At 40.5% G+C, this 25,077-nt stretch overlaps 1 protein-coding gene across 1 annotated transcript in view; it reads left to right on the forward strand.

Annotated features, from left to right (window-relative positions):
- SORCS1 (sortilin related VPS10 domain containing receptor 1) overlaps nt 1-25,077 on the forward strand; it is a 260,159-nt gene that overhangs the window by 205,701 nt on the left and 29,381 nt on the right. Inside the window, exons 11-18 of the mRNA XM_053984129.1 lie at nt 4,895-4,997; nt 5,465-5,541; nt 6,744-6,835; nt 7,863-7,970; nt 8,916-9,033; nt 10,659-10,789; nt 18,478-18,591; nt 19,577-19,748. Coding sequence (XP_053840104.1) covers nt 4,895-4,997; nt 5,465-5,541; nt 6,744-6,835; nt 7,863-7,970; nt 8,916-9,033; nt 10,659-10,789; nt 18,478-18,591; nt 19,577-19,748 — 915 coding nt within the window. The remainder of the gene's footprint in view (nt 1-4,894; nt 4,998-5,464; nt 5,542-6,743; nt 6,836-7,862; nt 7,971-8,915; nt 9,034-10,658; nt 10,790-18,477; nt 18,592-19,576; nt 19,749-25,077) is intronic.

Consider the following 25,077-nt stretch of genomic DNA (forward strand, 5'->3'; position numbering starts at 1 on the left):
GTGAAACAGAAATGGGCAGTTCTTATGGGAGGACAGAGAGCTATGGCTCCCTTTAAGCCTTCCCACCCATACTGTATCTGCTGCTATATCCATGGGCACCAGAGAATTCCATAAACTTCATTTTAAATTAGACCAGATATGCCTGAACAAGCTGGATTCCCTCGAGGGGGATAAATTTGAACAAGCCAGACAAAGGGTCAAGAGGAGAGCAGAAAGTATGGGCACTTGTAGGGACACAGTGAGAACTGACCTAGAGCAGCTCATGGTTCTCTGTAGATTGCATTTACATCCTTGGAGCTCCACTGTGCATAAACATTATGTTTAAACATTAGTTTGTTTTTATTTTGCACTCTGTGCAACCATGTACTTGCTCTGAGAATTACTTCCACCTGTGCAAGCTCAGTGGATGTTTGTCATGCTGTTTACATTTCTTAAGTGCTCTGTGACTTGAGCTAGAGTGTAGGAATTGTTCTGTGACTTCAGGGTGCTAAGGGACAAATCCTCAATGAACTTTAATCTTGTATCTCAGTCTTTGTCCTTTCAGGAGAATGAAAAGCCCTGCCCTGTGATAAGGGCAGAAGAATATTTAGCCATATTTATTTTTCCTCTTCCCCTAACATTGGGTAAAACAGGCAAGAGGCCTCTTTCATTGTCTAAGCCTCCTCCATGTTTAGGTTTTCACCAGCTTTTGGAATGGCAGAGAGTCAGAGAACCTCAGCTGAGCATGCAGAGTCTCAGTGGTCAGCTTGCAAATTTGAAAGAAAGCAAATAGCTGAAATCTGAACTAAACTTACTTGTTAGGTTTTACAGGAACAGAGTCTGCCTGCCATAGAAAGGGAGGGATAGAAGTACAGAAAATATACCAAACCACAAAGTGAAATAGCAATTCTGCAAGAGAGACAAGCCATTTAAAAATCCCATCTGAGGTTCACGCTTAATGGTGGGGAAGATAAAGGCAGACTATGGAATGAAAAGAATTCTAGAAATTATAGAGAATAAACCACAGAAATTGAGAGTGGTAGGAAAGTTTTTGAAGCACAAGCACTCCAAGCACTTTTTCACATTCCTGGAAATAAGTCAGGGATCCATAAGGGTTTTCTGCTGAGGAAAAATGTGGGGAAAAGGAATTTTCCCCTGCTCTGAGGCAATACTGATCCTTGTCAGTGTGACATAGATTAGCATTTAAAACACTTCACAAACTCCACTCACCTCTTTAGCCACCCCTGCATCACTAGTTTTATCTGCTTATGTCAATTGCTCCTTTTTATTCAAGACATAACTGTTCTTGACACGATCCTGCTTTTCCTTATGGCACAGATAAGTGAATTCTTCGTAGTCCATTGTACATGTAGTTTAGCTCCCATCCTTGCTGCACAGCAGATACTAATGCTTTCCCACTGCTGCTTTTCAGCAAAATTGTCTCCAGCAGCAGCTCAGGACTCAGCAATGACGTATGTTCCAGCTCATTGGCAAAATGGGATCTGCCATTTCCCAGAGTGACAGTGCAGTCCCCAGCCTGATAGTGCAGTGCTGTGTGCTCTGTGCAGTGGGTCTTTAAACCTAAACTAAGTGAGAATTAAAACAGAAGTAAGTACAGAGCAGCTAAGCTATTGGCTAAGGAGGTTAGGAAGGAATCTGGTTGAAGCACAGGGTGAGCCAGACAAAACCATCCCTCTACTGACAGTACATTCGAGGTGGTTTTTCAAAGGGACTCAGAATTTCTTTGTATTTTTTGTGAGATAGGTCTAAATAATGAGGAACGAGGAAAGCAACTAAATTCCATCTAATCCCAGGGTTTTGTTTTTCTTGTTTATACCGCTTGTATTCCAAGTTGAATATACTTAATCTTCATGAAATAGCTGCCAAGGTATTTTATTCCAAAGGTACTGGTTTAGTTTGATACTTACCATGTGTTTTTAACTGCGGAGTAGTTCTGTCTGGCAAGAGATGAGCATCTGCCTGGGAGAGTTAATCAATTAGCTTTCAAGGATGGACTTGTGGTTCAAACACAGGGCTGAATCTCAGGAGAATCTTGATTCAATTTTTGGGTCTATCTCCAATTTCCTACGTGACCTTGGGCAAGTCATATATTTTCTCTGTGCCTCGCTTCCCAGACATCTGTTTATTCCCTCCCACATTTTATTTGTCTTTTCCGTATGAATTTATAAGGATTTCAGTACAAAGACCCACTTCTCATAAAGGGGGACATTTGTGCCATCTGCTATAGAGTATTTTAAGCATCTAAGTGAGGTGTTTTGAATATCCCTCTTGGAAGTGTTTGTTTCTTTTCTTTGTTCCTTGCTATTGCAGGTGAGCAAATGCTGTGACTACCCCTAGGTTTGTGAATGGTGACCAGCAACATCTTTGTGTTATATATAATACTTTCTCCCACTTTTGATGAGGGACAGCCACTAATAGCTGGTTTGTATTGTGTCATACCATTGGAGACAGTTCATGTAGGCATTGCAGAACAGCCAAAAGTGGGTTTGTGGATGTTTATGAGAAATTTTACTAGAGACTGATGAGTTTCCTGAGGGGGGAGCATAAGAGTGCTGGCTGGAAAATATTAGGAAGCAAGTAATGAGCTCCAGCATAATTGTAAAACCTGTGGCAGTGGGCAGAGCAATGGGCTTTATCACCTGTGCTTTATCTAGCTAGAGTTTAAATGCTCCGTGATGTGGTTGCCTTTCCCTTGGTAGCTGTGCAACAGTTGGCATAGATGGGAACAAAGCAATGACAGGGAAACCCAAACCTGTGATTCTGTGATAATAATGATTTTAGTAGCCTGTTGGTAACAACAAAAATGACAGAGATAATTGATGAAACTTCTGAAAACCAGTGAGATATCTCTATGTGAATTAAGCTATGGGAGCTGGAGGTGGAACACAAAAGGACCAAAACAGCTGGAAAAATATCTATTGATGAACTGTACAAGGACAGAGATGGAGAAGGTGTACAGGGGAATGAGGAAGAGAATGCTAACACAGTCGATGTGGGGTGGCCATGGGTAGTAACTTCAGCTGTTTGGCTAAGAGTGGAAAGGTTGGTTTTCACCCAGTTTCCCACCCAGTTGTCACTAGAGACTTTAAGCATTACTGCACTCCAACCAGTAAGAAGTCATGCCACTAAAAAGACCATCTGTCTGATTAGACAGATGGCCTGGATTTTAATATTGGAGAGATATATTCCATTTTTATATGCTATATCTGTGAAATGAGATAAATTTGAAAGGAAACCTCTGGTAGCACAAAGATTGAATCTTAACAAGAGCACAAGATCTCATCTGAGTTGGGAATTGGCTGAGTTGCCATTAGGTTCTGTCTTCAAAATGCTGAAGTGGGCTTGGAGTATGTTAGTTTTAAAAATATGTTTTCTATTTAATCTTCTCACAACCTATCAAAATGTAAAAGAAAAGAGTTCATGCACTTGCAGTGCTTTTCCACTTCCTGCATTCATGTCAGCTCAATTTGTTTTCCACTCCCTCCCGGTGCCCCAGGCTGCTCCAGCGGCTGCCCTCGCAAGGCTGTCACTTGGAGTTAGGCTGCTCAGTACATTCCACTTGGCAGCTTGTGCTCCCTGCTGCACAGCCCACATCCCCCTTTCCTGTCTCACATAAGTGAGAGCTCCCATCTCTCCTCACCACCCTCGTTTGCCTTTGCCAGAAGAACCCTGCCTTTCTCCACAGGGGAATTGTCATTTCAGTCATATTCACCTGCTTTGAGATGGGATGGATAAGTGGTCTTCCTCCTGTGGGAGGAGTGACCTATGGGACTAGGACTCCTACAGAGGAGGCTGCCAGACTCTTGGGGCTTCAGCTCTAGCCTTTAGGTAGCTGGTGTTACTCAGGAAAACCTCCTTCCTTTGAGCCTGAAGTCCCTCTGCACGGCCCCTCTTTCTCTTACAGAGCTGGGTGAGCTGAAGCATGGGCTTTGCTCCAGTTCTGCTCCTGTGTGATGTCCACCTTGACTGAGTCCGTTTGCTTCAGGTTTTCTTGCCAGTATTTTTCCCCAGCTCCTCCCTTAGCATGTTTCATGAAGGGCTCTTCATGAGGTTTGAAAGAAAAAAAAATCTGGAATTAAAACCTGAGTGAAGGAAATAGTATTCAGAAATTTTCAGAAAACATCACATTACAGATTTGGAAGGAATTGTAATTGCAGCTTTGAAAATCTGCCCGTCTGTCTTACCTTCTAGCTCAGCTGATATATTCTGTACCACTCTTGTCTTAGCCAGGTAACCAGCATACAAAATCAATAGCAAATAGGTAAGGTTTCCATGGATTTATTTGTATTGAAATCTTAAAGGTCACATCCAGATGGGCAATGAAGCTTTGCTTTAAACTTGAAACTAATGCTTTCCAGTCTTGGTACTTCTTTGTATTTATTGCAGTGCATTTCAGAACAGTCATATGTCAAAAAGCACTAAGACATTGTATGAAATAAGGTTTTTTTTCTTGGCTAATTAGTGGTGATTCAGCACCACACCAGTGGGGTTAAATTGCTTATTTTTTCAGAGACAGCTTGGGTAGTGCTGCTCAGAGTCATTTCATATCTGCATCAATCTGCATGATTGCTTCTCTCAGAGTAGGAGCCAGGAGCCTCAGGTACTCCTTACCATCATCTGCCTGTGCAAGCCTGGTCCCCTCCTTTGAGGTACAGCCTCAGAGATGTGGCCCTTGGAATAGGGTTTCAGTCTGGTGCATCAGTTTCCCACTGGGAATGAGTTGTGTCAGAAAATGATGGCAAAGTGGCTGTGCCCATCTAAGGGTTACTGAACACAGTGATTAGGAAGAAACGCAGAAAGACACTGTATGTTTCTTAGCCTGTTGAAATAGGAGCATACATTGCTCCTACTGTGTTGTGTCTGCTTTTTACATTTATTTCCCCTTTCTCCACAGCCCTATTGCTCCCTTCATCTTCACTTGAAGGTCTCAGACAACCCCTACACCTCAGGAAACATCGCCAGCAGAGACACTGCCCCCAGTATTATTGTAGCTTCAGGTATGAAATATTTTAAAATTCCCTATGTTTGATGTGCAAACCTGGACAAGTTCTGGAGTTTGTGGAGGGTGTTGGGTGGCTCTGGGGTGTCACACCACCAGTATTGGGAAAGGAGGCAGGCTGTCAAATGAAAATCCTTATGGGCCTTCAGCTTGTCATAGGCTTTAATGGAAACTGGCTTTCAAGACAGAGGAGATCATGTCTTGCCCTCTACTCCTGTGAGCATAAGTTCAAATCAGGGCATTTCCTTTGCATATAGAGGTATGTAGAGTTGTATATATTGGGTCTTTTTTACATTTTTTTTCAAACTGAAACACCTTCCCTTTCCCCCCTTCCCTCTCATTTTTCCTCACAAGCCCAGAAGTTCTACAACTGCAAATTAAATAAATAAATACATTTACTCCCCTGATTTGCTTATTGTGCTGTTTCTGAGAGGGCTCCTTCAATAACCAGTGCTTATGTTACAGGTAATATAGGCACTGAGCTATCAGACAATGACATCAGCATGTTTGTTACTTCTGATGCCGGGAACACTTGGAGGCAGGTAAATGACACAGAATCACTGGTTTAAATACAAATCAGGAAATGTCATAAAAGCAGATTGAATCTGTCACTTGCTTTTCATTTCATTTGGTTCAGGGTAGCTTTTTGCAAACCTTTTACGAAAGAGAAAACTTCCCTTCTCAAAGGTACACAGATGTTCAAAGAGAAAGACTGAATATGCTGTTCGACTTCATATAACAGAAAATTATTTTTATTATTCTGCTCAGAGTTTGACTTCAGTTTAACCCCATAGCAAAGACAACAGAATAAATGATGAATAATAAGGGGAGAGCAGTACCTTTTACTGTTGTAAATCCCTCATGCCAACCAAACTATTTTTCTTTTTGTCCATGACTATACTTACCCAAAAATCAGCAGTTTCGCTGGTCTACTTTTTCTCACTTCAGCTGGGACTCACTTCACCTAAGCTGAGTTGTCCAAAGTTTGTTGCCTACATAAATGGATTATTTTGCAGAAAAAGTCAAAATTCAGAAAAAGACAAAATTTAGTTCACCTTGTTCCAAAGCTGCCTTCTGGTGGAAAGAGACTGGATGATGAAATTATATCTAGTTCCTAATACTTAGTGGAGTCTCACCTGTTAAGAAGTGCCCTCTAATGTGTTTATCCTCAGATCAGGAAATTCTGTTATTCCTATTTTCTGAATGGGATATCAAGTCATGCAGAGAAAAAGTAACTCTCAGATTAACAAATGATGCTGTATAGACTGTAGAGCAGATGTTTGCAGAAAGTTAATATAAAAAAGACACAGGGAGAGAAAATATTTTCCAATATTTGATAATCCAGGAATCTAATTACTTTGCAGTGTTTGACCAGCCTCATTTTTCTGTCTAAATCAATTATTTGAGATGGGGCCAGACATGTGCAAACACATGAAATTCTTCTTTAAACAAAAATTTGTCATCGAAAGGAGGGAAATTGTTGATCCTTGCAAAAAAAAAATCATATTTCTAACTTTCTGTCAAGCAAGGGAAGAATGAATTTTCCACGGACCTAGAAAAACTGTGGGAAAGAATGCCCAAACAATAAAAAACTGAGTCCAGGAAATATATCTATAATTTCCTTTAGTTTATAATTTTCCTAGCATATAACTGTCCTGTGTCATGATCCTACTTAAGGAACTGTGACATTTTCTTGATACTAAGGTTAATAGGTTTAAATAAACACTTTTTTTTTTTTTTTCAGATCTTTGAGGAAGAGCACAGTGTTCTGTACCTGGATCAAGGTGGAGTACTCGTTGCCATGAAACACACATCTCTGCCTATCAGACACCTCTGGTAATGACTCCACTTGTGCTAAATGGCTGCTGTCCCTCTCTTCAGATGCCAGGAAGTAGGCACTTAGTATGCATCCAGTCTTCTGCAGCTCTAATCTAGAAAGTATTTGTTAAGATATTGGCAAACCTTACGTTAGATAAAGCTAAGAAATCCTGGAAATTACAGAATTACAGTTTACATAATTTTGGCTTGGCAGGTCTGAGATATCATCAGTATAATTCCACAACACTCCTGATTTACCACAGTTTGGCTTTTTGGATTTGTATATATATATATACACACATATATACACACACACACACACACATATATATGGTTTATGCTTTTGTCTCTCATTAAGTTACCAAAGTAGTCCTAATTTTCAAAATTATTGATGAGCTTGCCTTCTGTGTGGCAGGCAGCACTTACAAACCAGAATTTTGTTGAATACATTCAGGGTTATGTAACTGGTAATGCAAAAGTGCAGTTAGCATTCCTGAGTGAGGAGGCAGAGTATAGCTTTGTGCTCTTCTGCATTATTTACTTCCACCACAGTTAGTGTCATATCAGAATCTGAAACACCCAGACCCAAGTCTTAAGAAATTATGAGTGGGTCCAGGCTTTCACTTACACTTCCCACAGGGGGGACTGCTGGTCTGAAGAAATTATCATCCTCCAGAAAACTAACCTCAGAATGTTTTATACCGGGGACTCAAATACCAGATGTTCAAAATCACTTGTTTATTTTTTTTTAAATCTTATTCTTAGGTTACATTTTGCCCTTTGAGCATCAATCTTTAACATAAATTCTAGTTTCTACCACTTAAATATTGGCCATGGGTTAGTGGTATGATGCCAGACAAGCTTGATCAGTGCTCTGGTTTACAATGCTTCCCCAAAAAATAGTTATTTAAAGGACCAAAAAATCAGAATCCAATAAGAGAAGCTGTTTTCTACTTCTCCATAGCAGCTGTAGTGGACTAGAGAATCCCTTTGAGTAAAATAGGAGAGTAAGGAAAGAAGACACTAATTCTGCTTTCTCCTCTAGGTTAAGTTTTGATGAAGGGAGATCTTGGAGCAAGTACAGTTTCACATCCCTCCCACTGTTTGTAGATGGAGTTTTAGGGGAGCCTGGAGAGGAAACCCTCATCATGACGTAAGTGAGCATGTCATAATGATGCTGTGGAGGTGAGCCACACGTTGTATTTTGGAACAGTGTCATTTCTGCTTGGGGACCAAACCAAGTACAATCTGCAGCCAGGAGTGTGCAGTCTTCTGTTGCTAAATCATCAGTTTATTTGTGATACAACTGAGGGATTAGCAACATGGTTCCTTGCAAGCTGCAAACGTATTATCACTTAGCTTATCAGCATGAAACCTGACTCCTCAAATTGAATGTGATATAAAGCAGAGTTACTGTTGACATATTAATATTTGAAAGAAAAATGGTGAGGTATTTTTTATAACTGTGTTTTTGCTGCTACATTCTTTTTCTTTTTAATGAGACACAGATAAGTGAAGACATTCTTTTGTAAAAATGAATGACAAAATGTTGCCTCGAGGCTGACTCATGAAAAATTATGTTTAGTTTCAATGTGGTATGCTGAGTTCTGCATGATGCATAAATCTGGACTCAGTATGCCAGAAACTGTGATATTTTATCTGAAACCTGAAATAAGCAGAATATGTGGCTTGGAAACTAACCTGAGCTAATAAAGATGTATGAAGAATGTTCCTTCAGGTTCTGATTTTAATTTGCATGGAAGGGATTCCCAAAGCTTAAAACTCAGATAAAACTCTTGAAGGTATTACTGTCTCCAGCCCCATATCAAGTCTTCTCTTGACTCTTCAATTTGAGTAATTTTGGATATTGTCATAAGGGGGAGGGTCTTAGTGAACAGAATGAAAGCTACATGCAATTTTTCAGTTTCTAATAGGGTTATAGATATTTAGCAGGCTAAGTTTCACTTTGTCAGTCCAGTGAAAATGAGCAGGACTCTCACTCTTAAAGCAATTGATCTCTGTTGGAAATGATGGTGACTGAACCTCTGTAACTACCAGACTTCCTTTTACTGCATGTTCTTCCTGCTGCATTCTGTAGTGTGTTTGGACATTTCAGCCACCGCTCAGAGTGGCAGCTGGTGAAAGTAGACTACAAGTCCATCTTTGATCGGAGATGTGCAGAAGAGGACTACAGGCCTTGGCAACTCCATAGCCAGGTGAGAAGTGAGGATGCTGGGATCTGACCTGAAGTAGCTAATGATCCTACAGTTCAGATCAGCACAATCCAGTATCTTCTCCTAACAGTTTGGTGTTAGCTCATTCCTTACTGGGTGGATCTGTTCTGTTGCCTCAGATTGAGACTCTGTGATCCCTGAAGGATGAACAGCTGTCTTTTGGGTGTCATCCTGCACACAGACAATTACCTCAGACTTATGCAGATTTGAAACAGTACAACAGCAGAAGAACTGCCACTGAGACCTGAACTCCTTCACTCTTACACATCCCATCCAATTTCCCCATCCTTACCTCCTTTCTCTCCTTCATCACTCTGTGTCCTCAGAGCCAGTGTCTTAAGAACATTCTAGTTTCTCCCATTTCTGGCCCTCTTAGCCTCATTTCTTGCTCACTTGGTTTCATTCCTGATCTGTCTCTCTCTACTGTGGGAGTTGGGCACTTTAATCCCCAATTCATTGTCCCCCATGCCCTGCCCTGTGCATCCTGGATGCAGCTGCTGCATCACTTCCTGAACCACGGAATTCATGCCCAGCAAGGTGAGCTGCTCTGCACAGTGCCTGCACCTGCCTCGGGGCACCTTCCCAGCTCTGCCAAGACACAACAGCCTATGTTTCATCAGGTTAGAATAAAATATGGCCCAAATTCTGTGGTTATATAAACACCACAGGCTCCACTGAAGTCTAGAGTAAAGCACACATTTATATCATCAAAGGTTGTCTTTCTGTATATATATTGCTGGGCAAGAATTTAATAATGAATATGAAATGAAAGTAGCTTGACTCAGACTAGCTGCTCACACAAGGCACAACTCTACACTAAAAATATCAGTTATTACTTAGATATTTAGATGCTCAAAATCAGTACAGCTTCCTTGAAATTCAAGGAAGCACAGCATTTTAGACCAGTAGCTATTCAGGCCCTTCTGTTTCATGCCATCAAATCATCAAATAAAAGCTATGAAAAAATTTTCCATAATGATTTTAACAGCATAAAAGGTAATTAGTGAGACTCCACTGTATTTTGTTCTTTGCTTTCTTGCACTTACATAAGAAAAAATACCAAGGATTTTGCAGTATTTCTTTGACAATATTGGCTTTGGAGCTTGTAGAACTACTTTTAGGAAGGCTTCTGTGTACTCTTTACTTTTGAATTCCTTTCCACTGAGATTGCAAGGCTGAGCCTTGTTCCCAGATAGAAATATTAAGCAGGGTGCTGACGATGGGAAGTTTTAGCATCTACATAACAAGTCAAACCCCCTAAAACCAAACTCATCCATGGAAGTATTTACATAAACACACATTACAAGTTTCTACTGAATGAAAATATTCCCAGAGAGGTCAGACCAAAGAAATAAACCTGATGTGTTTATTCAGAACTGAATAAGATATATAAGTAATCTCAGATAATTTCTTAGTGTGTATTGGAAAAGTTGATTTAGTTTCAGTTAGAGCTCCAGTAGCTCTAATTAACTCCAGTGTGCTGAGATGGCATTTGGCTCCCCGTCCTCTTCCCTTGAGTAACACCTTCTGTTGCACAGGCTTGGAAAAACCAGGTGACACAAATAGCCTGGTGGGTGTCAAAGAAATGTTTCTGGTTTTGTTTCCAGGGAGAAGCCTGCATCATGGGAGCAAAAAGGATCTACAGGAAGCGCAAGTCAGAGAAGAAATGCATGCAAGGGAAATATGCTGGGGCTATGACCTCAGAGCCCTGCGTGTGCACAGAGGCAGACTTTGACTGGTGAGCGATGGGCAGAAGGGCTGGGTGCTCTCACACAGCACCACGGGGATCCTTAGAGAGGCTGTAGGCTTGCAGAGAGCAGAAATTAATAAACATGCAGGTATTGAAATGGGCTGCTCCCTGATCATGCAGGTGTGTTAAGAGAAGGAAAGGTGGAATAGGTATCTGTAATCTCCTAAGGCTCCCACAAAATCAGGCTGAGCAGACCATTTTCCAGCTCTGTGCACCGGTAAGGTAACGGGTCAGTTTAGCACATCTAACCTTAGCAATGGCCAAAGGTGGCTGAAAGCAGTCTGAAGACATATAACAGCATTGTGTAAAAAAGAAAATAAATTCTTAACACCTACACCCATATGTATATATGAGTGAAAGTAAATATATGCATATGCTATGTATGCCTTCAGCTTCTAGAATCAGGTATCTAGGAAATAAATTCCTGGGTCATTTGTTGCATCTGGACCATCATGTGTGACAGTATCCAGCAGACATTGCCTTCCTGATTCGAGTTAATCTCCTTCTGAAGCCTTTTCTTCTCTGATGTTTGCTATGGGAAATAGAGTCCATTGGTAAGTTATGTATGGCGTGATAAAATCTTCAGCTGCTGGTTTCATTTCAGTATTACTGCTGACTCACAGCAATTTGCACAAAAAAGGCAGGGAACCACATTATTGAAATCTCTTTCTTACCTCTTTTCTTCAAGTCTACAAGTTCCTCAGTATTTTGGATGAGAGAAATGTTGGCTGCTTGGCAGTGCTGATAAACTCCCTTTGTGCCTCACCCACCCAGATCTATGTCATGTTACTAATTAAACCCAGAATCTGGTGTGTGAATCCTGAAAAGGTTCATCCCATCAATATTTTATATGGAAGTTTATAGCATTTCCCTTCCTACTCCTACATAAACATAGAATATTTTTTCTGTATAAAATCACAGAAACACAGGAGGCTTTTATATTGTGTCAAAAAAGTCGGCTCTCTTGCTCCAGAAAATAACAATTATGAACATATTTTGGCACAGATTCTGTCAATATGTTTTCTTGATGATTTCCTCATTTTCCATTTAGTTCTTTTCTAGGGAGATCTGTGTGTAGTTCATCATTCAGGTGTCCAAAGATCCTGGATTTCAATAATTTTAATCATATTTCTCTTGTAATGTAAAAAAGATAAAAGCCAAACCAAAAACCCCAAACCATCATTAAAAGCAGGGAAACTCCCTGAAGATTTTGACCCTTATAGGGCATGCAGTACAATGCTGAGCCAACCTCATGGCCTTGTAAAATAGTTGATGCAATCGACTCACAGTCAGTCCATTAGTGTTTAAATCCCTGGCACTTGTAAGGGACACACATACCTGAAAAGTCTGATAAAAATACGCTTTCCTTCCAGCACTTCTCTCTGAGAATGAATACATTTATTTCATTAAAATTGACTTTGTGGCTTGCCACTATAAAACTTTGCTTCTAGGTACAGAACAAAAGTACCACAGTGACATTTGCTGGTGGAAGCATGCTTTTATTTCTTTAATGTTCACCTCAAGGAAACTTTCTCCAAAGGCTCTGATGGGCCATAGGAGAATCTTTAAGAGAAGGCTTGGACTGGGCATGTACAACAGGCACTCACAGTTCACATGCATTAACAAGATGCCTCAAATCTGTTGGAAGAGGCAGAATTAGGACCTTTCTGACCAAGGACCTTTCTCCTTCTCATGGAATCAGTTTTGGTTTAGATCAGACTGTTGTGATCCCCTCCCTTTCTCCCTGGGCTCAAGTTATTCCTACAGTCCTGAGACTTGGATTTCTACTTTATCCATTTCGGCTTCCCTCCCTACTGCCTCTGATGAAAAAAGATTGAAATATTGCTTTAAGGATCCAGTTCAGAAATATTTGCCAACAATATTAATCAGGAGCATAATTTTGCATAGATATGCCAGAGAAGGACAGAAAAAGAGAAAAGAAATGGTAAGAAAAAAAAGCAGTTATGTCTGCTAAGAAAGGCAAAGCTTCTTCTGCACCACTGTAATTTCCAGTGCCTGCCTTGTTGAACTCTGCATGAGGCTTCACTGCCAATTCACCCTGCAGAAGTTGGAGGGAGGTTTGGAGGAAGTCAGGGAATGAATTCTTGCTGCGGTAGGGTGCCCTCTGTGGAGTTCTTTCCTTTTCAGGAAGAAAAAAGCACTTTTATCAGCCTCACTCATGACATTTCAACATTTCAATGCTTTTGAATTTTTTTTTTTTTTTTTTTTGGCTGGGCAGGGCTCTTAATTGAAGGAGATTGAAAGGGACATTATCCCCTGGACAAGGAGAAGCTCCTCAGCTGCCCACACTTGATTTTTGAATCTTGAAATAAGCTGGACAGGTTTTTATATTGTCAGTGGTTACAGAACCCATGTTTATTTACAGAGTTGAAGAAAAAATAATCCCTGTCATTGTGTTGTCGTTGCTGTTTAAACACTAAATTTATATGGAGAAAATTTTATTATCTGAGCTTGTCAGAGATTGGAGTAAAAAATTGTATCTCTCTGGTTGGGTAAAGTGAGAAAAAGTATTATTGCTGTTAATCCTGCAAGTCCTTTTTTATCAGTTCAGGGGGAAAATAGCAGGTATAAAAGACAGATTTTCTAATTTTTTTTTTTTTTTCCCTTGTAATATCACAGAACTCCAGATTAATTTCAAATCCGTATGCAGCCCGCCAGGACTCCTTTCTCAGGGAAAAGGGCACATTTGTTTATTGTTTTGAGCAGCAACAAAACCGAGTGACATTAGAAGGGACCGTGGCTCCTCCAGCCTTGGAAGCGGGGCTCTGCTGCCCGCAGCCAGTTTTTATCCATGCCGGGCTTCCACAGCTTTTCTTCTTTCCTTCCCGCCGGGCTGCGAGCCGGAGGGGCCGGGCCAGGAGCCGGCTCTCCGTGCAGGGCATGAGGCTCGCAGCCAGAGGGCAACAGCGCTTCAGGAATGGGGGAGCCTGGACGCGCTGGAGCCCTCGGCAAGTCTGTCCTAGCAACGGCCTAGAAACGAGAATCTCCTTCTTCGTTTAATTGATTTGGGTAAATGGATGGCACCGTTACTTGGGTGTTATTAAAGCATTAATTTACCCGGTTTCCTCACATTGTGTTCCTTCCTGCCGTCTGAGCGTTATTGCAGCAATATCTCTTCAGCAGAAATGCCTCCTAGACACAGATGGAAACATTTGGTGGTGTTCATCCTTCAGCCACCTGTCTCCCAGGTCCTTTAATGGGAACTCTGAGTAAAGTGTCCCCCCCTGTCAGTCCTCCCTCTGGACCCGCTGTCATTAATACTGACAGCTTTTTCTATCAGTATTCCCATACCTCACACCTTCATGGGAAGAGTGAGCTTGTTGATACTGGTGCCAGTGGTTTTGGATAGCCAGAGAGTCATAAAGGTGCCTTAGTGCAACTGGGAATCAGGTCTGCTTATTTTTTTCACAGATGATATCAGCAAGGATCTGGCTGGCTCTTTTTATATTCTCTGGTACTTAAATTACAGCCCTGCCTGCTGGGGTGAGTTCCTATGCTAAAACATCAGAGTCCTGCACCAGGAGAAAGTGTTCTGACAAACCCCAGGGAGGCAGGGGACAGACACTGGGTGAGGTCAGATTCTGCTGGATTTGTGTGTCACCAGCCATCAGCTCAGATCATGCAGGTGCCAGCTCTGAAATACACCTGTATTTGCAGCCTTCGGTTATGGGTTTGGTGAGCTAACAAATAGTAATTTAGAATGAATTTTTAGTTCATTTTGAGTGCTTGTGGAAAATGCAGATTCACTATGCAAACTCTACAGAGCATCTTTAAGGGCCTGGATACCTACTGGGCATGGATTTAGTGGAAAGATTTCAGGGATTTTCAGTTCCATATTAACATAAGCTGGTACAGCTTGACTCCAAATACTGCAATGCAATTATAATTGTACACCTCTGTAGATCTACAGTTCAGACTGTAGCTGAATCCATCCTTCTCTGAGTTAAATCCCATGTCAGGTCCTGTAGAACTGAGGAACAAGCACAGCTCCCCTTTAATACACATCTACACTTGAATCATGGTTGAATATTAGAAAATGGTATTAAGTGAATAAAAAGGTGGTGAGACTTTTCCAGTGCTGTGGCCACAGTTATTTCTTCCCACCAGGGCTTTTGCAAACTGCAGAAAAGGTGACTATTTTCAGAGATAGCTCAATTCCACCCCATTTAATGTCCAAAATGTTTGGAGAGCTCAGCATGCAAAAACACAAGAAGCATTGTCAGCTTCTGGCATAGCTGACCTTAAGGTGAAGCTGTTGATCTTAAGGAATTTCTATGATTACATGCTAAGTCATATATTGATTTTTAGAAGCTATGAACATGGCAATCACTCATCTGAATTAACTAGTTATTTCTATCTTAGAGCAGTAAGATTTTAATAATTTCATGTGAATTAACAGTTCTTCCAAACAGTATGTTTGTCAGGTCTCTTTTCAAATTACAAACTTCCTTAGGGGATTTCTTTTCTTTGATTATTACCTATGGTGAAAATAATATTAGATAAAGGAATTTATCATGAGCATTGAGCAGAGATTCAAAACGTCTGGAATGAATTTGTATCTAATTACAGAGAAGAACTTGCAGTTCTACGTGACTAAGACAAATAGGATTCCAGTTTAAACCAGTAGAAGGGTAAAACCCTAATCAATGAGAGCCACAAGACAGGCTGCTTCATACTGATAAAGCAATCCCTGATGGCAAATGCTTCACTCCTTTTTAGGAGATACATTATCTGTGTCATCCAAGTTCTTTTCAGGCAGGCACAAAATATCATCAATATATGCAAATGCCAATTCCCAGTTCCCAGGCAATGACTCGGGGAGCTGATTGCAGGCTGAGGCTGATGCCTTCCCCATCTCCAGACTTTCCTGTACTGGCTCGTGCTATGGACATCCAATTGATGGTAATGCTTCTTGATTGCTACAAAGCCTGTTGTGCCAAATTGTAGGCAGCAATTTGTTGTCAGCATCAGTGTTCTGCATGCACCAGCCTGTAGCCAAGGAATTCATTAGATTCCAAGACTGCGGAGGTGAACGGGTGGCTGCTGCATCTGTGGAGGGATATGGAGCAGCAATTCATGTCATTTGCTGGGATGATATTTCTGTAGGGCCTTAATGAGCCAGATGATTTGCAAGCCTGAAAACTAACACTGTGAAACTTGTGTGGTATAACTATTTCTGCTGTGGAAAATCCTAGGATTTCTTTCTCTTGACTTTTAGCAATATGATCCAAGTACAGTCAAAACTAGTTAAGTCCAGCTTGGTTTGCCCAGATTTACAGGTAGGAATAGGAAGCAAAATAGTAGCTTGAATCTAGACATGTGCATAGTGAGAAAGCCCAGACTAGTGCATCAAATTGGATTGTGAGTACTGATCCCCTCTGAGGCAGATTTCACTGTATTAGTTTGTCTTGTTTTCACCTGATTACAGAACACTGTGTGTGTACAGTGTTACAGCTTTTTAATTAGAGTCACACATGATAACTTAGGAATACAGTGCTGCAGAGTGTTTACAAATGAATTACAAAAATACAGGAGTCCCATTTGTATGTAAATATTTGTTTTCTCCAAGCAAATAAGAATGGTGTTATTCTTCATTACAAAGTGTATTCTGCAGCTATAGTGTTCTTATTCCAACAAGGATGATTATAGAAGCACATGGCAATGGAGAATTGGCTGGCTGATGCTTCCAAAGCAATTAAGCAGCACTGAGTTGGAACCATCTGAGTAAATAGATTGATGAAAATTCAGTCAAAAAAAAATGAGGAAAAGACCATTTAGGTCATCTACTTTATTGCTGTTTCCTAAAGTATGTTCTCAATTACTTGTTGTAGATACCCCAAGCACCACAGCTGCCAAAATGTTCCTTTGGAACAGTCATGCAGTCCAATATATGTTTAGGAGTTTTCTTAAGTGATAGGCAGCATTAATTTCCTTTTGCTTAATGTCATCTTTTTAATTTTGCCATATTAAGATTGCCTCAAAACATTTTTTTCTTGAAGTTTTTTTTCTTGAAGTTGAAGCAGAAGTAAAATACGGTGACTGAATTATTTTCGATGTTTTTTCTTGATAACCACTACAAAAAACTTAACAAAGATAAATCAAAACATTGTCTCCTTTTTTTCTTCTTTGTATTATATCTTAGACTGGTACCAAACTTCTTAACATCGTTTACTAGTCACTCACTACATCTTATTTTTAAGTCATCGTGCTTTTTCAAGACACTTGAACAAAGTCTTCATTAAGTTAAACACTCTTCTTGTTGTTAATATTTTTCTATAACTATCTCTCTTGTTGATGATCTGGTGGGTCTCACCCTGGCCATGGACTGATGGCTGTCTTGTGACAGCTCTGGGAGGAGCTGGAGCAGGGGCTCCACTAACTTTGATCAGGTGTTTTTTCCATCTCCTCTTTTTTCTCTCTGCTTCGTTACATACATATACAAATATGAGCCCTTAATCACATAATCTAACACTGCCTTACTCTTCTCTTGGAAAATCAGGCTACTTGATACCAAGGATATTGGTATCAAGATAATAAGTAAAAGATAAAGATAATTAAAGATAAAAAATAAAAAATACTTTACAGAAAAGTGCTATTTTAAGATCAAGGACTGTGTTGCAACTGGAATACTGGAATGGAGTTGGTGGATTCTGTATAGCAGTTCTCAGATACAACATCCCATTACTGCTCCATTATGAACTATGGAGAAGGCTTAGTAAAAGGAATAAGAATGATTATCCAACCAAGCAGTCCTCATTACTCAACGGCTGGAAAGTAAACCCACATGTGAATGGAATACTGATTAGAGAGGTTTTCTGTTAGCTGGATTTTTTTTTCCTGCAATAACATTTTTTATAAAGTCTTTGTTTATTTGGAATCAGAAACAATTTCAAATGTTTTTAGTGAAACCAAAGCAAATTTAGTTACAGCTAAACTCAAATTGTGACAAAAGATTAAAGTTTGACTCGCTGTTTCTAGCATGTGATTTTTGGTAGCATTTCCTCTTCCAAGCAAAAAGAGAATTGAAGATCACAAAATTCTTTCCTATTACCAAATATGCTGTTAATGTCTTCAGGCGAGAGCTCTCTCAGGGCTGTAAATTTCCTTCTGCATCCTCTGTGATATAGTTTCCAAATGCAATTAGCTTTTTAGCCCTTCAGTTTTCTAAGACATGACTGAGACAGTGTTGATTTAACTTAGCTTAGATTTCTGAGGTTTTTGGGGTTTTTTGGGGGGGTTGATTGGTTGGTTGTTTTCTTGGTTTTTTTGTTGTTTTTTGTTTGGTTGGTTTTGAGTTGTTTGGTTTGGTTTGGTTTCATTTTGTTGTTTTTTTTTTTTTTTTTTTTTAATATTTGAGCCTAGATTTGATCCTGAGAGGTACTGTTAGTCTGTGGAGAGGGAACAATTGATGCAGTACTCATAAACTACCTGCTCTGGTTCTTCTTTTTTATACTGGGATTTATGCAAGATAACTACCCCAATTAAAAAAGCTGAAGTGGAATGAAGAATCTGTTCTGTCGGTAAAAATAAAATCAGAAATCCTAGTAAACAGATGGAGGAAAATCAAAGCTTGTATTAACAGTAGAGGGCACGAGCTAATACCATGTTTGTTCTTTTGGGGTTTTATGTGATGGTTTCTTTTAATGTCACAACAGTGATTACGGATATGAACGCCACAGCAATGGCCAGTGTTTACCAGCATTTTGGTATAACCCATCCTCCTTGTCAAAAGACTGCAGCCTTGGACAGAGTTACCTCAACAGCACTGGGTAAGTGGCTCATCAGGCTTTATTTAGCTAGAGCACCCATATGGATTTACCCCAATGACAACTACAGATTACACCTACTGTAGATGTGTCAGAGCTGGCTGAAGACCCTGGGACACCTTCATCACCACCTCTGTTGGGTTGCACATCTGTCACTCCAGATCTCCATCATGTGTGGCCCAGGCTTTTCTCTGAAAGATGATGCCTTAAAAAAACTCGGGGGGAGACTGTAAGGTCAAATCATTAATGTTTCTGAAAAGACTCCCCTTAAAATCCTGTGAGATCAGGTGAGGCAGGACCACTGGAAGATACATTAGTGGAGAGAGATGGAACTGATGTATATGTGAAGTAATAGATGGGCAGCTAGCCCAGATGCTGACTGTTCTTTGGCCCTCCTGGAAGTCAATGGAAGATGTAGTTTAAGTTAAGATCCTGGCAGACTTCATTTATGGTGAAAGTGATTAAAGCAAACAAAGCAACCCAAGCTGTGTTTGGAGGGTTTGCACTCTGAAAGATGGGCAGAATCTGCTTTTTGCTTCCATTGTTATTGCTCTAGCCCTTGAGGGTTACATCTTTAGAGGCACTTATCTCACAACTAATAAGAAGTGGAGAATGTGAGAAAAGTTGTTAAACTGTGCCCAACAGTGTAATAATTGAATACAATGCCATACTGTATGTGTGTACAATTTATTTATAACTTCATAGTTATTTAACTCATAACATACCATTTTATGGTTTGGGCAATTTATGGTACCTTACATGGTATCAGGAAATGGGAATATTGCAGGAAATGATCACATGCCGTTAACAACAGTACGAGCTACTGGTGTGTTGGGCACACGAGGAATGCTTGGCTGAGACAAATACTGAAATACTTATGGAAATCTTTGTTTCCTAACAATCTCCTTAGTCTAAAGGCACCTGTTCTCAGTTAACCCCGCAGTGCTCCTTGTCAGCACCTGGCACGGGTTTCCCCATCCCATTACAGGTACCGGAAGGTTGTTTCCAACAACTGCACGGACGGGGTGCGGGAGCGCTACACGGCCAAGCCCCAGCAGTGCCCGGGCAAACCTCCCCAGGGCCTCCGCATCGTCACGGCCGACGGCCGGCTCACGGCCGAGCAGGGCCACAACGTCACCTTCCTGGTGCAGCTGGAGGAGGTAGGCTCTGTGGGACCTTCACCCCGGGTGTATCTGAGTGGGACTTGCACCAGGAAAAGTTTGCAAAGAGATGAAGCAAGACAGGGTGGTATAAAGTCAGTCACGGCCGGGATGTAGCTGGGTGGAGTTTGCTCCAAAATGTATGGACATGAAAGGGCTGTCATTGTGGTGCCCAGGGTAATGTCTGGGAGAAGTTGATAAAAAGTGGGAATTGGTATAATTTGGGAATTTCACAGGAGAACTGAAGACTGCAGGTTTGAATTCTGATCCCACACCCTTAACTGTGTTTTTTGCTTCCTGCTGTTTTTTGAAACTGAATTTCCACTGACTTTAAACCAAAGATGACAAATAGTACACATGCAGCTGGGTCCCCATCACACAAGTTGGTACATATTGTTTAGGCATTTATGGGTGAAATCTCAAGATGTCCTCATCAGGATTAAGTCTGAAATTCATTGCTATTTTGAAACTGATTTGGGCTCTGATCTGTGTTTTTATTATATCTGTAACTTAACTTGGTATTTCATTGTTCTGCTCCCTCTACTCCTGAATCCACAGAAAAAAAGTATTTAAATCTTTTCACCTCTTTTTTCTTTTCAGCACTTCTCTATCTGTGTTTGATTGCTGGTGCATAAGCAGGAACATTCACAAAGTAGCAGTCTTCTCTTTTTCCCTAATCTAATTTGATTTCTTTAAACTTCTATCCCTTTTCCTCTCTTACTGGCCAATAAATCTTAAAACAAATATGCTTTAACACCAAGGAACAATCCCTTTATAGTTTAGAGTATTCAAGGGACAATGTACATCCCTTTTTAATTTAGAGTATAGAGTATTCAAGGAAATTACTTCTGACCCTCTCCATAGTAAATGTCATCTCTGAGGAAAGAATTTTTTTTACATCTCTATTATTGATGCTTTCCCCAGCAAACAGGTGTCCTGATTTGTAAAGGCAATACCATATGATAAATCATATCTAACCTGAAGCAGTTTCTGACCCAAATGTTTATTTTCTCCAAAATATGGTCACTTTATTTCAGTACTGACAGTCATACAGCATTGCTATTTTGGTGCTGTAATAACAATGGGAACACATAATTTCACCTGATTAAATTATTGATTTCTGCATTTAAAGATGAAAAGGAAGAGGTCTAAAACAAGAGTCAGTCTCCAGGCTTTAAAAAAAAAAAGTAAAAACACACTTTGCATCATCTGTCTCTTCTGAGCAAAGTTTTAGAACAGACTGGGAGAAGGAGATGAATAATCTGAATAGCCAGTCACAAAACTATCAAAGAATTATGCCAATAGTCAGAGGGAGAGACAATCACCCACAGTGTGGGAAACTCAGGACAAATGTCCTGCTCTTTCCTCTGTGAGTGCTTCAGCTCACATATCATTTAAGAGAACCCTGACCACTCTGTCATACAGGGAGCTGCTGTGCGTTGTTCTGTCTCTTTTGTTCATTCTGATCTTTTCTGGCAGCTCTGCTTCAGTGTGCACCAGAGTTTGGAAGCAGCACCTTCTCCAGTATGAGATGGTGCCTCTCTCATGCTGGGTGTCAAGGAGTACAGAACAGATGTTTTGATGAGTGAGTGAGTCAGTTCTGAGGAGATCTAAAGGGAGCTCTTCTTCCAGTGTATCTGATGAGGAGGTTAGGAATTGCTTTTGAGGGCTGAAGCAGTATTGATCAGCCACCAGCCTTTTCAATTACTCTCCCTGTTAGATGAATCTTGACCTCCTGCTCCTAGATTTGTCAACTTAAAGAGCAACCAACAAAACCTTTGGGTAAATTTTATCCAGTCTGGCAATAACTTTGTGTGGGTGTTGCAACAAAAGAAATATTCAACAAAAATGAATATTTGCCCAGTTATGTGCAAGCTATAGGGGAATAAAATGTAGTTGAAGCAGCAAAACCGCGTGTAGACTAAACCATTTACCAATTTAACTGTTCAGTGACAAGAAAACATCACTCACTAGAAAAGTTAAACAACCCATCAAAAGACATCTTTTATAAAATGGGTACTGATTTCACAGAATAATTGAGGTTGAAAGGGATCTCTGGAGATAGTTTAATCCAATCCTGCTTCTCAAAGTGAAGTTCCTTTCCCTTGCATACAAGGCAGAGGTATCACAAGACAAGAATTTGCCAATTTCTGTTTATTCTGTCCTGCACAGGTGTATAGCACAGTACAATCCAGCATGATCAGTATCCAAAAAATCTGTGCCACTTCATTTTAACTGAGGGGAAGGCATCAGGAAAGTTAAAAAGGGCTGGTTATGTCACCTTGCACATCTTTTCCTGCAACAACATGTGAAAAAAGTGTCTCCTATTCAACCCTTGCCCCCTCGAGTGATGGGCAGTATTTTAACAGTGCTACACCCTGGTGAGGACTCCTCCTTTAGTGTGAGTGACAGCTGATATCTTTCAGGATGTGAAAAAGCAATGGCTTTTCCTTTTGCATCTTAACATCTCCTGTATCCCTCTGAGACAGTTTGTTTGAAGCCTTCAAATCTGCAGAGCTGTTTCATACACTGCAGCCTCCCAGCTCTCTTTTTTCATGCCCATGTTCCACTTGATCTGTAGGAAAAGGGAAAAAAAAAAAAAAAAAAAGAGAAGCTGGTGAGCCAAGGTACAAGAGTCTGTTTGAGATTTGTACTCCTGTTATCTTTCTAGGGTTTTCTGCTCCATCTAGGAATCCACCTGGGTTTGAAAAGAGGAACAAACTACAGAAGCAGATTCACTGGAGGCCCTGAAAATTCACTGTGTCTCTGTAGTGGAGCAGATTGCTAAGAGGGCAGGGAGAAACAAATGGCAGCAGTAAAAAAAGATGATGTTTTCACTCAGGTGTGGGATGCAGGGGCAGGAACCACAGCACAGTGGTTCCTTGTAGAGCCTGGTTGTGCCTGTAGTGATGCTGAGAGCCATGACTGTGCATTCTGACAAAAACATAATGTGAGCAAAAGATGCCTCAAGAGAAGCAAGGACAAGGCATTCAGAAGTGTTCTGCTATTGAAGAAGACACAAAAGAAAATCATCACTGAAGTTTGTGCAAGTGGAGGGAGGGTAGGAGCCAAACCCAGGAGCACACTGAGCATTGCTGATTTCTGAGAGCTGGGATTCTGGCCCAGTTTCTCTAACCCTGATTCACATGAAATTTTCCTGTGAAGCATTTATATCTGGCAGCATATAAATAACATTAAAAGCAAACCCAACCAACAGGTCATATTTAAATCATCTGAAGATGATTTAAAGAATCTTTCAAAAGTGATCTAAGTCACCTGTCACCTTTTAGAATTTCTGTCTGACTTCCTCTAAATTGCTTGCAAGGTCACCTTGCACTTAATATTTATGGTCCCATTATTGGAAAGGTTTGGCCAAGTTATTTGTCCAATTAATCTGGGTATAATCATCATGGTATTTTTAGTGGGTGACAATAGCCAGGAATCATCAATACTGCCTTCCCTAACTATCATGGGTTGCATTTTATGAAGTATTTTGGAAGTGTTTAATAAGCAAGGCATCATACTTAAGCTGGGAATTTTGCTCTTAAATTTCCATGAGATAAGCAGAATACCAACAGCATTTTTGTCATTGCGTGACAGCACATGAGAAAATTAGCTATGCTTAAATGCAAATTTTTCATTGCTTAAACATGCTGCCAGTTTAAAGGTTAATCATTTGCCCTGGCCTGGGCTACATGCAGAGACTCAGGGCTGGTACCTCTCACACTGCAGCATTCAACAAGAGTCATTTTTCAGCCTAAAAAACTGAATCCTTGCTTTATTTTTGGACAGCAGCAAAAGAAATCCAAAATGCAAAGTTACGAAGGCCCTTTTCCTACTTAAGTTATTCAACCCAACGTCCTTGATGTGTTTTGCTTCTCTGTTGTAGAAAATAGAGGGATTTTTTAAAGTGTGTGTTGTTGCTGTGTGCCTTCCTGATCACATGGTCACGTCGGTCTCTTGCCTGTCACAACCACAATTGTTATTTGTGTGTTAGAGTTATTTGTGTGAACACTTGTGCTGCTGTACTGCTTCAGCAGAGACTCTGAAAGCTGCAGCCTCCAGAGCAACGCTGCTCAGCACAATGGCTTTCAAACTTGTTTCATCCCATTGCTCACACATCTTTGCTGAGGAAATGGATGGCAAAGACATTCAGGGCAGGAAGGTTCAGGGCTTTGACTGTTTCATTACAGATAATTCACAGAGAAACTGCCTCCTCTAATTTATTTTTTATCTTGATAAAATGACAGCCAAAAATCTTTGACATTCCAGGTCTGCCTCAGTTCTCACTTGGCAAAGTCACTCCACTGGGAGTAGATTTTGACTTGCTTTTAACTGCTTGCTGCTGCTGTGTGATGTTTGGATTAGACTAATGTGTGGGGAAAGCTAATTTGTTCCTACACTTCAGGCCACAGGCTGCAATTCAGGCAATCTGAACTCATTCCTGAACCGCACTCTGAGCTCCTTCTGCATGACCTTGAGTAAGAAACTTAAACTTTCTGATGTTTTATTCCCTTCTCATACCCCCCATGCCTTGCATTTGTGTAGTGATTGCTCATAAATCCAGAGGACTCTCTCTTACCATGTGAACATACAAATGAAGCCCTGAATTTCCTAAAGACTGACGTGGCTCTCTGTAATGACAATGTTGATACATGGCTGTACAAGGTACACTGTGTCTTGGGTACATTTAATGAGCCTGGGGATCCTGCTGGGAGCACAATGCCATTAACATTTCCCACCTCAGCACTATTGTTTGGTGCAATTCAGTATTCAACTCAGCTGAAGTTTCTGGAGATGAGTTTAGCATTAGGATTAATTGTTGACATACTCAAATTAAAGAAGCAAAGCTAGTAGTAATTAAAAGCATAGTCTGTATTTTTCTTTTTTTTTTGGCAGTATCCCACTGTGTTCCCTCTTTTGATATCACAAGTTTGTTAGTAATGATTGCAGAAATATGAAGCCTTCATCCTAACTTTCAATGCACATGCTGAATCATGGCTGTTTATCTTACTAGCAGCACTACACTCCTGTAATAACACACAAATAACACAGTATGTACCCTCCCCTGTACCACTGTCATCTCAATTATAATTGCATTTTCTGATGAGGACAAGCTGGTTGGGAGAAATCAGAGCCTTTCATGCATGTTTAAAGTCACTGTTGAAATTCCATGAAAATCAAAGTGGACCTTGCCTTCCTGATGACATACAGCACTACAGTCTTGTAATGCACTTCCAGTCACACAAGTTGAATTATTCTGCATAATCCTGAGAGGCTGTTACTGATTCCTGTGGGGCACAGGAGATCTAGTACTGTAAAAAGAGCT

This window comes from Vidua macroura, chromosome 8, assembly GCF_024509145.1.
Source record: "Vidua macroura isolate BioBank_ID:100142 chromosome 8, ASM2450914v1, whole genome shotgun sequence".
NCBI classification, from domain to species: Eukaryota; Metazoa; Chordata; class Aves; order Passeriformes; family Viduidae; genus Vidua; species Vidua macroura.